The 14,917-nt window shown below is 43.4% G+C and overlaps 1 protein-coding gene across 1 annotated transcript in view; it reads right to left on the bottom strand.

The window, feature by feature from the left end:
• ATM (ATM serine/threonine kinase) overlaps window positions 1-14,917 on the bottom strand; it is a 123,819-nt gene that overhangs the window by 13,007 nt on the left and 95,895 nt on the right. The window contains exons 51-55 of the mRNA XM_067562811.1: window positions 12,572-12,730; window positions 11,046-11,184; window positions 10,441-10,523; window positions 9,841-9,981; window positions 1,740-1,856 (exon numbers count right to left, since the gene is read on the bottom strand). Of these exons, the coding sequence (XP_067418912.1) occupies window positions 1,740-1,856; window positions 9,841-9,981; window positions 10,441-10,523; window positions 11,046-11,184; window positions 12,572-12,730 (639 nt within the window). The remainder of the gene's footprint in view (window positions 1-1,739; window positions 1,857-9,840; window positions 9,982-10,440; window positions 10,524-11,045; window positions 11,185-12,571; window positions 12,731-14,917) is intronic.

Below are 14,917 nucleotides of genomic sequence, written 5' to 3'. Positions count from 1 at the left end.
ATCATCCTAGTAGCCCTTTTCTGCACCTGTTCCCGTTTGAATTCATCTTTTTTAAAAATGGGGGACCAGAACTGCACACAGTATTCCAGACGAGGTCTCACCAGCGCCTTGTATAACGGTACTAACAACTCCCTATCTCTACTGGAAATACCTCATCTGATGCATCCAAGGACTGCATTAGCTTTTTTCACGGCCACATCACATTGGTGGCTATAGCATCACACTGGAAGCTCGTGTTCAGCTGATTATCCATCATGATCCCCAAATCTTTTTCAGAGTCACTACTTCCCAGGATAGAGTCCCCCACCCTGTAAATATGGCCTACATTCTTTGTTCCTAGATGTATACATTTACATTTAGCTGTATTAAGAAACACATATTGTTTGCTTGTACCCAGCTTACCAAGCGATCCAGATCGTTCTATCACAGCGACCTATCCTCTTCATTATTTTCCACTCCCCCAATGTCTGTCATCTGCAAACTTTGTCAGTGATGATTTTATGTTTTCTTCCAGGTCATGGATAAAAATGTTAAACAGCATAGGACCAAGAATCGATCCATGTATGACCCCACTAGAAATACACCTGCTTGATGATGATTCCCCATTTACAATTACATTTTGAGACCTATCAGTTAGCCACTTTTTAAACCATTTAATGTATGCCATTATCAACTTTCACATATTTAATCTATTGCCAGGTACTAGAGAACAGATGTCCACATCACACTTGGCTCTAACTACCTCTTCCTTGTTGGTTGCCTCAGCAGATTGAATTGATAAGGAGACTAAACAATCATCTGGCTATAGAGACGTGGTCATCTCTTTTAGTTTTGATTCTTTCCTACTTCCCGGGAGGCTGCTATAAGGATTTTTGTTTTTTTGTACATCTTCAGTTTTCTTTTCCTTGTTGTTTATTGCTGATGGATTATGAAAGTCTCGTAATCTCGTAGTAAAGAGAGGGTTTGGGTTTTCATGATAATAATTTCCATTATATAAGTTTATAACCCCTCTAAACACTTTTCCTTCTTCCCTGTCTTCCTTCATTTTACATGTTTAAAAAATATACCAGTTGTTATTGAAGCCTATTTAAGCAAGACAGAATGAAATTTATCTATGAGTTCTTGAAAGTTTCATAAGATACCTAATAAATTCGGATAACATACTTCATGGACTGAAATGCAGTTCCAATTTGTCAAAGTCAAAGCTCGTTCAACCTTCATTTAAAACTATTTATTAGTAGCTCATCTGAACAATTCTTTTTATAATATGTTTGTACATACCATGCACATTAGAGGGAAGAAAGATGAGAAAAGCTTACGTCACAAAGCTGATTTTTTATATCCAAAGTTGAAAGATTAAATTCATTCTTTGTCAGATCTAATACACTTCTGAAATTCAGATCCTGCATTTGCAGATTTTGGATTGGGGTTTTGGACTTACAACTGAGTGGCAGGACATGGCTCTCTCATTTTACTGTATCTAATCTTTACAAAGAAAGCTTCCAAGGGTATTTAAATAGACATCACAGCACCAGATAACTTTTCTGTGGACTTTAAATGGTAACCTTTGTTTTATCTGAACTCTTCCCTACTGAGGAAACAGTTAACTTCTTGACAACATACAGTACTTTTAGCTAGCTTTTGGGTTATAGAGATAAAAAGAGAGAGGAAAATTGTCACACTATACAAGTGCCATTTAGCACAACTCCACTGCACCAGCAGCAGTAGCTGGAGGTTACCTTATATCTTCGGATGGTTAGTTTTCTTTTTCTGGTTTCAGTGTTTTGCTGGAGCAGTGTATTGCACATCTGGAAAACCTGCTGCATGACAGCATCCTGTCTCAGGTCATCACGACCCTTGAGAAGAAATACAAAAAGCAATTCAAGGACAATTTTTCTAACACCCAACTTCCTTTTTATTACAATAAAGGTACTATTAGAAGAGCAACAGCCTCCACAAAGCATAAAAATTAAATTTTCTCCTATCACCCAAGTCAAGCTATGCAAATTTAACTAATCCTTGGTTTTCTAGTACAGTTCAGAAGCTTGAAAATAAAGTTGATCTACCAGTTTTTCTCCTTCACATGGTAAACATTTTATTTTTGATTTTTAGGGTTTCCAAAAAAACCCAAACAAACAAAAAACTGGTTACTAATCTTTCCGTAACTACTGTTCTTCGAGATGTGTTGCTCATGTCCATTCCCACGTAGGTGTGTGCGTGCTGTGTGCACCGCCGCTGGAAGCTTCTCCTCTGAAGTGGTGCCCTCATGGTGCAGTAAACGAGGCAGCTGCAGCCCCGCTGCCCCCCAAGTCTTTCTTGACAGTAACTTTGACAGTTGGTGGGTTTTGGATTGGACATGAGCCACACATCTCAAAGAACAACAGTTATGGAAAAGTTAGTAACTGTTTTTTCTTTTACAGTGCTTGCTCATGTCCATTCCAATGTAGGCAATTCCCAAGCCATCAGTTAGGTGGTGGGATAAGAAGGTTACTAACCTTCTGTAACTGTTGTTCTTCGAGACGTGTTCCTCATGCCCATTCCACACTAGATGGGTGCGCGTGCGCCACATGCACTGGTGCCGGAAAACTTTTTTCATCAGTGGTATCCATAGGAGCCGGCTCTGGCGCCCTCTGCAGTGGTGCTCGAATGCACCAATATATAGGGTGCTTCCAGCCCCAGCTCCTTCTCGGTTCCTTCTTGCCAGAACTCCATCTGAAGGGAAAGAAGGTGCGTTGTGGAATGGACATGAGCAACACATCTCAAAAAGCAACAGTTACAGAAGGTTAGTAACTATCTTTTCTTCTTCGAGTGCTTGCTCATGTCCATTCGACGCTAGGTGATTAGTTGGCAGTAGCCCCTGGAGGCGGGCCAAGTTCTGACTACAAAACCACTCTGCCAAAACTTGCATCGTCCCGAGTCTGCTGTATGATCGCATAGTGAGATGCAAAGGTGTGTACGGAGGACTAAGTTGTGGTCTTACAGATATCCTGAATTGGCACCTGAGCCAAGAAGGCCGCTGAGGAGGTTCTCATTGAATGTGCTATCAGAGAAGCTGGGGGCGCGACCTTAGCTGTTCTTAACACGTACATATGCAGGAGGTGATCCAAGATGAGATCCTCTGAGACAACGCCAGCTGGCCTTTCATGCGATTGGTCACTGCCACAAAGAGCTGAGTCAACTTCCTGAATGGTTTTGTCCTTTCCAGATAGAAGGCCAATGCAAGCGCCCCTCCTCCTGGGAGCCATGGGGCTTAGGAAAGAATACTGAAAGAAAAATGTCTTGGTTGACATGGAACTGTGAAATGACTTTAGGCAGGAATGCATGATGGGGCCTCGATTGGATCTTATCTTTATAAAATACCATGTAAGGAGGCTCAGAGGTCAGAGCCTTGTTCTCTGAGACTTGTCTCTCTGATGTAATCACCACCAGAAATGTGATCTTCTGGGACAAGTGAAGGAGGGAGCAGGAGGCCATGGGTTCGAAGGATGGCCCCATACGTTTGGAGAGTACCAAGTTAAGGTCCCATAGGGGGACCAGGTCTCTAACATGCGGGAAGAACTTTTCTAGGCCCTTTAAGAATCTAGCTGTCATTTCGTGGGAGACCGGGCTGACTTGGATCCTTTTGTGGAAAGCCGAGATCGCCGCTAAGTGCACCTTGACAGATGACAACCCCAGCCCTTGCTGTTTCAGGTCAAGTAAGTAGTCCAGGACAGCTGACAATGGGGCCTGAGATGGAGAGAGCTCACATTCCTGCACCCAGGTGGAGAACACCTCCATTTTGCCAGGTAAATCACCCTAGTAGAAGGCTTCCTGTTCTCCAGCAGAACGCTCTGAACCTGGGCAGAGCATGATCGTTCCTCCCGGCTTAACCATGCAGCATCCACACTGTCAGGTGCAGGGAGCTTAGGTTCGGGTGCAGCAGCCGACAGCGGTCCTGAGAGATTAAATCCAGACAGGCTGGGAGCGTCCAGGGAGAGGTCACTGACAGACTCATGAGCATGCCAAACCAGTGTTGACATGGCCATGCTGGAGCAATTATTATGATGTGTGCTTATTTATCTTTATCAGGACTCGATGTATGAGAGGAATCAGGGGGAAAAGCGTACAGGAGCCCCCCCGACCATTGCAGAAGGAAGGCTTCAGATATGGAGTCGCTGTCTCACGTCGTCAGGGAACAGAACAGCTGGTACTTCTTGTTCCGCTTGGTCATGAACAAATCCACTTGGGGAGTTCCCCACCTTTGGAAGACAGCCCTCGCCACATCTGGGTATAGGGACCATTTGTGGTGAGAGAAGGAAGACCCATTGAGGTGATCTGCAAGGGAGTTCTTGGCCCCTGGTAGGTGAGCAGCCTCCAGGGTGATTGCATTCTCTATGCTGAAACTCCACAGGGCAAGTGCTTCCTGGCATAGAGCCAAAGAACATGCCCCTCCTTGCTTGCTGATGTAGTACATCGCCACTGTGTTGTCCATCAGCATGCATACTACCTTTCCCGCCATCTGGGGAAGGAACACTTTGCAGGTGAGGCAAATTGCTCTGAGCTCCCTGATGTTTATGTACAGAGATAGTTCCTTTGCAGATCAGAGGCCCTGAGTTCTGCGATGGCCGAGGTGAGCCCCACAACCCAGGTCTGAAGTGACTGATACTAAGATAAGTGAGGGGTGGGGTGCTGAGAATGGGACCCCTTCAGTCCCGTTTGACGGAATTGTCCACTAGGCTAGGGAAGTAAGTGCCCGGGGTAGAAGTGTGAAGACCATATCTTTGTCGCATCTCGATTGGAAGTAGACCGATGCTAGCCAGGTTTGAAGGGATCTGAGGCGGAGCTGAGCATGCTGCACCACGTTTGTGCATGCCGCCATGTGACCCAGTAGCCTAAGACACACCTTCGCCGTGGTGAGTGACTTGGTGAACCAGGTCCAATAAGGCCTGAAATCTAGCCTTGGGTAGGAATGCTCTGGCCTTTGTGGCGTCGAAGAGTACTCCGATGAATTCTGTTTTCTGCACAGGGACTAATGTGGACTTTTGTTCGTTCACTAGCAGACCCAGATCTCTGCAGGTCACCGTGACACCATGATGTGCCAGACCTGACTCTGACAGACCCTTGATGAGTCAATGGTCGATTCCCTGACTTCAGAGGTAAGTTGTCACTGCTGCCATAAGCCTTGTAAATACTCTTGGGGCAGCTGAAAGCCCCAAGGGGAGGGCTGAAAACTGGTAGGGGCTGTTTCCCACTACGAACCTCAGGAAGTGCCTGTGTCCCTGGAAGACAGAAATAGGGAAGTATGCGTCCTTTAGGTTGAGGGCAGCGTACCAATCTCCTGGATCCAGGGAGGGGATGATGGAGATCAGGGAGACCATAGGGAACTTCACTTTCTTGAGGTACTTATTGAGGCGTCTCAAGTCCAGTATGGGTCTCAAGTCTCCCTTGGCTTTTGGAACCAGAAAGTAGCATGAGTAGAAACCTTTTTCCCTCTGGTGCTGGGGAAATTCCTCCATGGCCCCTATTCACACCACAGCTTGTATCTCCTGGAAGAAGAGTTGCTCGTGAGAGGGGTCCCTGAAAAGGGGCAGGGAAGCGGACTGGGAAGAAGGGATAGAAGTAAATTGGAGGGTATAATTTGTCACAAAGGTACTTAGGACCCACTTGTCCAATGTTATGGCTGACCACACAGGCAGGAAGAAGGAAAGGCGATTTAAAAAAAGGAGTTCTGGTTCCTTTCTTGAGACTGCTACTCTGCCCCTGGGCACACCCTCAAAAGTTTTGCTTTCCACCTGGTGGAGAGCAGCTCGAGGAAGAGTGAGGGGCCAATGAAGACTGGCCTTAATGGCGTCTGTAATTTCTGTTTCTCTTTTTGTAGGGCTCGCTCCTGGAATGGACCGAGAAATGGTGCTGATGCTGTGTCCGGAAGTGTTTCCTGGATGCCTGAGGGGTGTACAAACCCAGAGAGCATAATGTGGCCCTGTAATCCTTGTGCCCGCATAACTTGGCATCCATCTGGTCTGAGAATAAAGAATCGCACCATCAAATGGGAGGTCCTGTATAGACTGCTGGACCTCGGACAATAGGCCAGACGATCGGAGTCATGATCCCCTTTTCATAGATACAGCCGAAGCTATTGTTCTGGCTGCTGAGTTTGCGGTGTTGTAGGCTGCCTGGAGAGAGGCTCTTGCTATTGTTTCCCTTCTTCCAGGATGCCCTGAAACCCCAACCTTGACTCCGTAGGCTGGGAGTTTGCGAAAAACCATCCCGATGTGCAGAAAGAATAGCAAATGTGGCAGACAACCAGCTGGGTTTAACAGAGAAATACGTGGTGAGCTTAAACACAAAAAGGAAGCGCACAAGATGTGTAAGCTTGGACAGATGACTAGGGTGGAGTATAAAGATACTACACTCAAGCATGCAGGGGTGAAATCAGGGAGGCAAAACCACAACTGAAGTTGCAACTAGCAAGGAACATGAAGGTTAACAAGAAGAGTTTCTACAGGTATATGAGCAACAAGAAGGTGGTCAGGGAATGTGGGCCCCTTACTGAATGGGGGAAGACAATCTAGTGACAGATGATATGGAAAAAGCTGAAGTACTCAGTGCTTTTTTTGCCTCTGTCTTCACAGACATTAGCTCTCAGACTACTGCACTGGGCAGCACAGAATGAGGAAGAGGTGAGCAGCCCTCAGTGGTGAAAGAACAGGTTCAGGACTATTTAGAAAAGCTGGACATGCACAAGTCCATGGGGCCAGATGCAATGCATCCGAGAGTGATGAGGGAGTTAACCGATGTGATTGCAAAACCATTGGCCATTATCCTTGAAAACTCGTGGCAATTGGAGGAGGTCCCAGATGACTGGAAAAAGGCAACTATAGTGCCCATCTTCAAAAAAGGGAAGAAGAAGAATCTGGGGAACTACAGACCAGTCAGCCTTACCTCAGTCCCTAGAAAAGTCATGGAGCAGGTCCCTCAAGGAATCCATTTTGAAGCACTTGGAGGAGAGGAAGGTGATCAGGAACAGTCAGCATGGATTCACCAAGGGCAAGTCAAGCCTGACCAACCTAACTGCTCTCTATGATGAGATGACTGACTCTATGGTTGAGGGGAAAGTGGTGCACATGATATACCTTGACTTTAGCAAAGCTTTTGATACAGTCTCCCACAGTATTCTTATCAGCAAGTTGAAGTATGGGTTGGATGAATGGACTATAAGATAGATAGAAAGCTGGCTAGATCATCAGGATCAACGGGTAGTGATCAACGGCTCAAGGTCTAGTTGGCAACCGGTATAAAGCAGAGTGCCCCAGCAGTGACCCCTGCGGCCTGTTTTGTTCAGCATCTTCATTAATGATCTGGATGATGGGGTGGATTACACCCTCAGCAAGTTCATGGATGACACTAAGCTAGGGAGAGTGGTAGATATGCTGGAGAGTAGGAATAGGATAGACAGTGAGCTAGACAAATTGGAGGATTAGGACAAAAAAAATCTGATGAGATTCAAGGACAAGGACAAGTGCAGAGTCCTGCACTTAGAATGGAATAATCCCATGCTCTGCTACAGACTGGGGACCAACTGGATAAGCAGCAGTTCTGCAGATAAGGACCTGGGGTTTACAGTGGACAAGAAGCTGGAAATGAGTCAACAGTGTGTCCTTGTCAAGAAGGCTAATGGGACATAAGGCTGCATTTGTAGGAGCATTGCCAACAGATCGAGGGAAGTGATTATTCCCCTCTTTTCGGCACTGGTGAGGCCTCATTTGGAGTATTGTGTCCAGTTTTGGGTCCCCCCACTACAGAAAGGATGTGGAAAAACTGGAGAGAGTCCAATAGAGGGCAACAAAAATTATTAGAGGGCTGGGGCACATGACTTATAAGGAGAGGCTGAGGGAATGGGGCTTACTTAGTCTGTAGAAGAGAACAGTGAGATTTGATAGCAGCCTTCAACTACCTGAAGGGAGGTTCCAGGGAGGATGGAGCTAGGCTACTGTCACTGGTGGCAGATAACAGTACAAAGAGCAATTGTCTCAAGTTACAGTTGGGGAGATCTAGGTTGGATATTAGGAAAAACTTTTTCACTAGGAGGGTGGTGAAATACTGGAATGGGTTACCTAGGGAGATGGTGGAATCTCCATCCTTAGCAGTTTTCAAGCCACAGCTTGACAAAGCCCTGGCTAGGATGATTTAGTTGGGGTTGGGCCTGCTTTGAGCAGGGCATTGGACTAAATGACCTCCTGAGGTCCCTTCCAACCCTAATCTTCTATGATTCTATAATCACACACTTGGGCAGGTCTCACGTTCTATCCAGTAGTGGGCAATAGTACATATACACATTGTAGGAGGTCAGCAATATACAAATATAGTATATTTATTATATACTATTTTTAATATATAATAGGACATTATATAGATAGTGATTTCCTTTTCAAAATACTTTTACAAGCACACATACTCAACACAACCTGCATTGGGGAAACTGACAGAGATCTTAAGTGATGCACACAAGCACATAGGAGGAGTCTGCTAGAGAGCTCGGATGAGAACTTAAGAGTTCCAGGCTTCCACTCCTGTGCTCAGATCACAACTTTTTGATTTTGAAAGGTATTTAGGCATTGCAATGCCTAATTGACTTAGGAGCCTAATTTTCATTTTCTAAAGGTGACATAGGACATAGTTTCTCAACCTGTGGTACGCGTACCCCTGGGGGTACGCAAGACACAGGCAGGGGGTATGCAGCAAAAAACCCAGTGGAGGGAGCCCAGAGGCAGCGTCCTGTGCCCAGCGAACTGGGCTCGCAGCTGGGTGGCTGCCACCCGTGCCCCGGCTCTGAGCTGAGAGACAGCCTCCCACGTCCTGGCTTGAAGATGGGTAGCAGCTGCTTGCCGCCTCCCCACATCCCCAGGTTCCAGCCTGCGTGGAAGCCTCCTCTGCCCCAGCTTGGAGCAGGTGGCTGGCGCCCACTTCAGGGGTGGCAGCCAGGCAGCAGCCGCCTGCAACTTGCCCCGGTGGCAGCTCCCCTACCTGGCTCAAAGCCCAGTGCCCAGAAAGCCAGGCGGAGAGCCCAGCGACTTGCCCGGTCCTGGAGCTGGGCTCTACCTGCAGGCTTACTTGTCAATTTCACTGCTCTAGCTCAGCTGTGAAATTGACAACTATGACAGCCACAGATTTTACCAGTATAAAAATCTTAAAGAGGGGGCCACACAGTATGATATGCCCCAGACCCACACCCCCCTAGGGATGGCCACGGGGAGCACCGCTATCCACTCTGGTGAGCCGCTAGTGCCTGCTCATACCTCACAAATTCCCGCCTGTGTGAGGGAACACCATGTGACTCCGCCATCAGGCCATAGTGTTTGGCTGGCGTTGATCTTTGCTCCTATATGGAGGAAGGGGAGGAGAAAGGAGGGGAGAAACAGCAGGGGGTTTTGTGATCTGCCACAGCCACACAGCACTGCAGAACTCAGAACTCTCCTGCTTAACGAGAAATACAGTTGTCCAGTAGTGAAGGGGAAAAAGATTGTATTTCTCAGAGTGGAAAACTGAGTGTTGGGGTACTTATTAAAATTTTCAGAAGTTAGGGGGTATTTGCTAGTTAAAAGGTTAAGAAACACTGACAGAGGAAACTCTCATTGAAGTCAGTGGTATTTACACTCCTAAATGCTTTGTCACTTCTGAAAATGAGAGTTAGGATCCTAAGTCAGTTAGGCTTTATTTCAATTCAATACACACTCCAGCAAACACTTTTGAAACACTTAGCAAAGCAACACTTAAATACATTTAAAGATTTGGCTCCATGTAGAAACAGGACACATGTAGAAACAGGACAGCTCTCTGAAAACTACAGTAGACAGAGCTCACCTTGACAAGTTGCCTCCTCTCTTTTCCATCCGATCCTATACAATCTATTATTTTAGGCAGATTCAGGCCTCCTGCTAAACGAAACTCTGGCTTGAATGACATTATTGTCACCAAATTTTCATATTTCCCAGTAGGGTCCACCTGAAATTATAATGAAAGATTACTAGAAAATATCAGATTCATTACACTGGGGAAAAATGTTTGATTATTTATAAACCTGAAGCTTTGCAAATGTCATTAGCAGACTTTACACAATGCAAGATTGTTACCATATGATATCTGTAGTCTCTAAGTTCAAGTAGTTTATTAATCATAATAGGACCAAAAATAAGCATATAAAAACCTAATGAAACAATTTCTATATTAAAAGATGAACATATAATACCAGAAAAATATACCAATATCTACTGAAAAAGACCAAATATGTATCTATAAGCATATACATAAATGCACTAAATGTGGGGAAACAGGGCATTTAAAGCAAAGAAAAAACACAAAGATCGCAGGCAAAGGATCACACACCCTGACTTCCATTAGAAGAAATGGAAGTGAATACTAAGGATGCATATTTAAGTGTAAATATAGCTCAACTTTATTCACCTTAATTTCCATGGTGGGAACAACAACATCCTCCAAGTTCTTTAGTTTAGTAATAGGCTGGTCAGCAGGAATAATTATACCTTCTGCAGTTAAAATCAATGCATTATTTTAAATCAACAATTGCAATTCACACTGATCAGTTTGCACTTGTTTTCCCCACAAAAGGCTGCTCAGTTGAGCCTTTTCATCTAGGAAACCAGACTCAGGTCATGAACACAGCTAGGAAATCTCTGGAGGTCTCACATCCAAGAACCAATTCAGCTGAACCTCACAATACGAGTTGTTTCATATTGCTTCTAAACCAGAGTAGGTCTTATATTTAACATAATTAGGACATAGAAGTACAGCAGCCCATTTGCATTTTGGTAATTATACTTAAATAGCATCTTTCATCCAAGGATCTCAAAGAAAACAATGGTCAACTGACCTTTCATCACTCTATGTAGTGTCATGCCTATTTTACAGATGGGGAAACTGAAGCCTAGAGAGACTCAACGACCTCCCCAAGATAAAGCATTGATAAAGCTGGGAATAAAATCTAGCAATCCTGACTCCAAATACCCTGCCTAACTACTGACCAACAAGCCCTCTTTTCAAATACTTACTTCTCTGAGATTTCCATGGAGTGGCATCCACATTTGCTAATGCGATGTAAGCATCACAAAGCGCTTCAACACCTCTAACCATAGGAGCTCTCCTACTTTTTATAATGTTAATTATGTTGCTGGCAGCCTCCATTCGATCCTAAAGAACAACAAAAAAATGTATCAAAAAACCAATTTTGCAAATTATTCCTTGCCAGGTGAAAGACACACAATATTCAGCCATCAAGTAGAATTTAAGCTATCCTGTGAAAACAGAGGAAACCCAGACACTGAAGACCCTCTGCAATACAAACCTGGATTCATATAAATGTTAATTCAGTGTTTTCCAGTGTGGGGTGGGAAGGACAATGGATTATATGTGGGGGTGGCTACATCCAGACAAAGAGGAGGAGTGAGGCTGAGAAAGCTGCAGGACACCAGATCCACTCTCCTTCCTCCTGCAAACACAGTGCACATAAAGGTGGCTCTTGGAAATACACCTGCCATCCTCTTTCCTGCTTCTGCTCTTGTCCCTAATATAGCTGGTTGGGGGAGCTGCTCACACGTACAAGGCTGAAGGCTCAAGCAGCTTGCTTTCCCAAGCTTCCCTTCTCTGCTCCCAACATTGTGACAGTTTCTTCAGCTTAGCATGACACCAATGAAAGCCCCAATCCACAGATATATATAGCCTCCTGATGAGTTGGGTACAGGGATCAGAACTATCAGAGGAGGAGGAGAAAAGCCAGCTACAAATATGGAAAAAAGATAAGGGGAAAAAAACAGAAAAGTACAGAGAAAAGGAGAAAAGCCAGAAACTATGAGAGGACAACAGTGTGAGAGGACAAAAAGTGCCTGAAGAGTGCCAAAGTGGGGTTCCAACAAAGAAAGGTTGGGAAAATCATCATTAACATAGCAATGATAATCATCAATCAAAAAAACAACACTAACTTAAAAAAGAAGTCATGATATTACATGTTACATGTCATTATGGTTTATAGCATTAACATTACTATTTTTATCTAGGAAAGAAATAAAGATATTAGAACCACATTATACAAACCCAAATACTTTATCTTACAGATTTATATTAAACACTCACTTAAACATTAAAACAGTAAAATCTTTGGTCAGCATCAACTTTTCACTTATAAACTCAATCAAGCCCTTCATGCAGCCAAAATGTCTTTACAATATTTCACAAGATGAAAAAATCTACAAAAATCTTCTTTACAATACTCTGGACTAAGGGACATTGGCTGCAGGAAATGTGACGGTTTTCTTTTGCTGAAACCACTGTAATAACGGATTTGAGTAACAACTGTCAAGGCTGGTAGGCCCACAATCTGCATAATTACAAATTTTGATTTTAAAAATCAATATTTATTTTTCCCCCCATTCGTCTTCATCTCACCAAAAAAATCAATTACCTGAAGCTTTGCATTACCATATCCTTTAAAACTAAATTAACTTTCTCGCATTATATTATTAAATATGATTCAAAACCCAGAACTACGTGATTCAAACAAAATTCAGTTTGAGTTGCATACCATATCGAGCTGAGAGATTTCTTTTGGTACATTTTTTGTTAGTCTGCTTCTTCTTGTTGCCTCTGGTTTTGCCATGAGTTCATCCTTGTTGGCATTTGCTAAAGCCAATATTATAAACAAAGTATGATGTGGATGATCCAGTGAAATTCTAGAGATTAGCTATTAAGAAATATAATAAGAGTCCGTTATTAAAGATGTAATAAAAAAATTAAAATGACTTACAAATCAGAAATGTAGACTTAAGATTTTAAACTAAAAAGCAAATACTCAATAAAACATTATTCAACTCTTTCATTTTATAATCAATATAAAAAGGACTAAAAAATTTTTACCTTTCATGGTCCTTTACAGAAAAAAATAAAACAGCATACCTAAATCTGTATTTCAATGTCTGTACCATATAAAGTATGTTTTTAATACAATGGTGTGACTATCCCAAGAAGACTCCTAAATCGGTTGAGAATTGGCACAAAACCCCTCAAGTTTCACATTTCAAGTTTCACAAGTTTACATCTCATTTTGTAATGGAATAATTTACACTACATAGACTCATACTTTAAGGTCAGAAGGGACCAATATGATTATCTAGTGTGATCTTCTGCACACTGCAGGCCACAGAACCTCACCTACCCACTCCTGTAATAAACCTCTAATCTATGACTGAGTTATTAAAGTCCTCAAATCATGGTTTAAAGACTTTTAAGGTACAGAGAATCCATCAGCAAATGAGCTGTGCCCCATGCTACAGAGGAAGGGGAAAAACTCCCAGAGCCTTTGCCAATCTGCCCTGGGGGAAAATTCCCTCCAAACACCAAATATGGCGATCAGTTGAACCCTGAGCATGTGGGCAAGACTCACCCGCCAGACATCCAAGAAAGAATTCTCTGTAATAACTCAGAACTCACTCCATCTCACATCTCTTCACAGGCCACTGGCATATCTACCACTAGTAGTCAAAGATCAGTCAATTGACAAAGAAGGCTGTCCTATCATACCATCCCCTCTATTAATTTATCAAGCTTAGTTTTGAAGCCTGCTAGGTTTTTTGCCCCCACTGCTCCCCTTGGAACTTCACTCCTCTGATAGTTAGAAACCTGCATCTAATTTCAAATCTAAACTTCCTGCTGGCCAGTTTATATCCATTCGTTCTTGTGTCCACATTGGCGCTGAACTTAAATAACTCCTCTCCCTCCCTGGTATTTATCCCTCTTAGTATTTATAGAGAGCAATCATATCTCCCCTCAACCTTCTTTTGGTTAGGCTAAACAAGCCAAGCTCTTTGAGTCTTCTCTCATAAGGCAGGTTTTTGATTCTGTGGATCATCCTAGTAGCCCTTTTCTGCACCTGTTCCCGTTTGAATTCATCTTTTTTAAAAATGGGGGACCAGAACTGCACACAGTATTCCAGACGAGGTCTCACCAGCGCCTTGTATAACGGTACTAACTCCTCCCTATCTCTACTGGAAATACCTCATCTGATGCATCCAAGGACTGCATTAGCTTTTTTCACGGCCACATCATATTGGCAGCTCATGGTCATCCTGTGATCAACCAATATGCCCAGGTCCTTCTCCTCCTCTGTCACTTCTAACTGATGCGTCTCCATCTTATAGCAGAAATTCTCATTATTAGTCCCTAAATGCATGACCTTGCACTTTCCACTATTAAATATCATCCTATTTTTATTACTCCAGTTTACAAGGTCATCCAGATCTTCCTGTATGATATCCTGACCCTTTTCTTTATTGGCAATACCTCCCAACATTGTGTCATCCGCAAACTTTATTAGCACATTCCCACTTTTTGTGCCAAGGTCAGCAATAAAAAGGTTAAATAAGATTGGTCCCAAGACTGATTCCTGAAGAAATCCACTAGTAACCTCCCTGCAGCCTGACAGTTCACCTTTCAGTATGACATGTTGTAGTCTTCCCTTTAACCAGTTCCTTATCCACCTTTCAATTTTCGTATTAATCCCCATCTTTTCCAAGTTAACTAATAATTCCCCAAGTGGAACCATATTAAATGCCTTACTGAAATCTAGGTAAATTAGATTCACTGCATTCCCTTTGTCTAAAAAACCTGTTATCTTCATCAAAAAAGGAGATCATGTTGGTCTGTCACAATCTACCTTTTGTAAAGCCATGTTGTATTTTATCTCAATTACTGTTAACCTCGATGTCCTTAACTACTTTCTCTTTCAAAATTTTTTCCAAGACATTGCATGCTACTGAGGTCAAACTAACAGGCCTATAGTTACCTGGATCACTTTCCTTCCTCCCCCTTTCTTAAAAATAGGAACCATGTTAGCAATTCTCCAGTCATATTGTACAGCCCCTGAGTTTACAGA

Source organism: Emydura macquarii, unplaced genomic scaffold, assembly GCF_026122565.2.
Source record: "Emydura macquarii macquarii isolate MOO-44397 ecotype Brisbane River unplaced genomic scaffold, CSIRO-AGI_Emac_v2 contig_2473, whole genome shotgun sequence".
NCBI lineage: Eukaryota > Metazoa > Chordata > Testudines > Chelidae > Emydura > Emydura macquarii.
The sequence above is the reverse complement of the archived record's forward strand: the minus strand, read 5'-3'. Positions and strand labels throughout refer to the sequence as shown.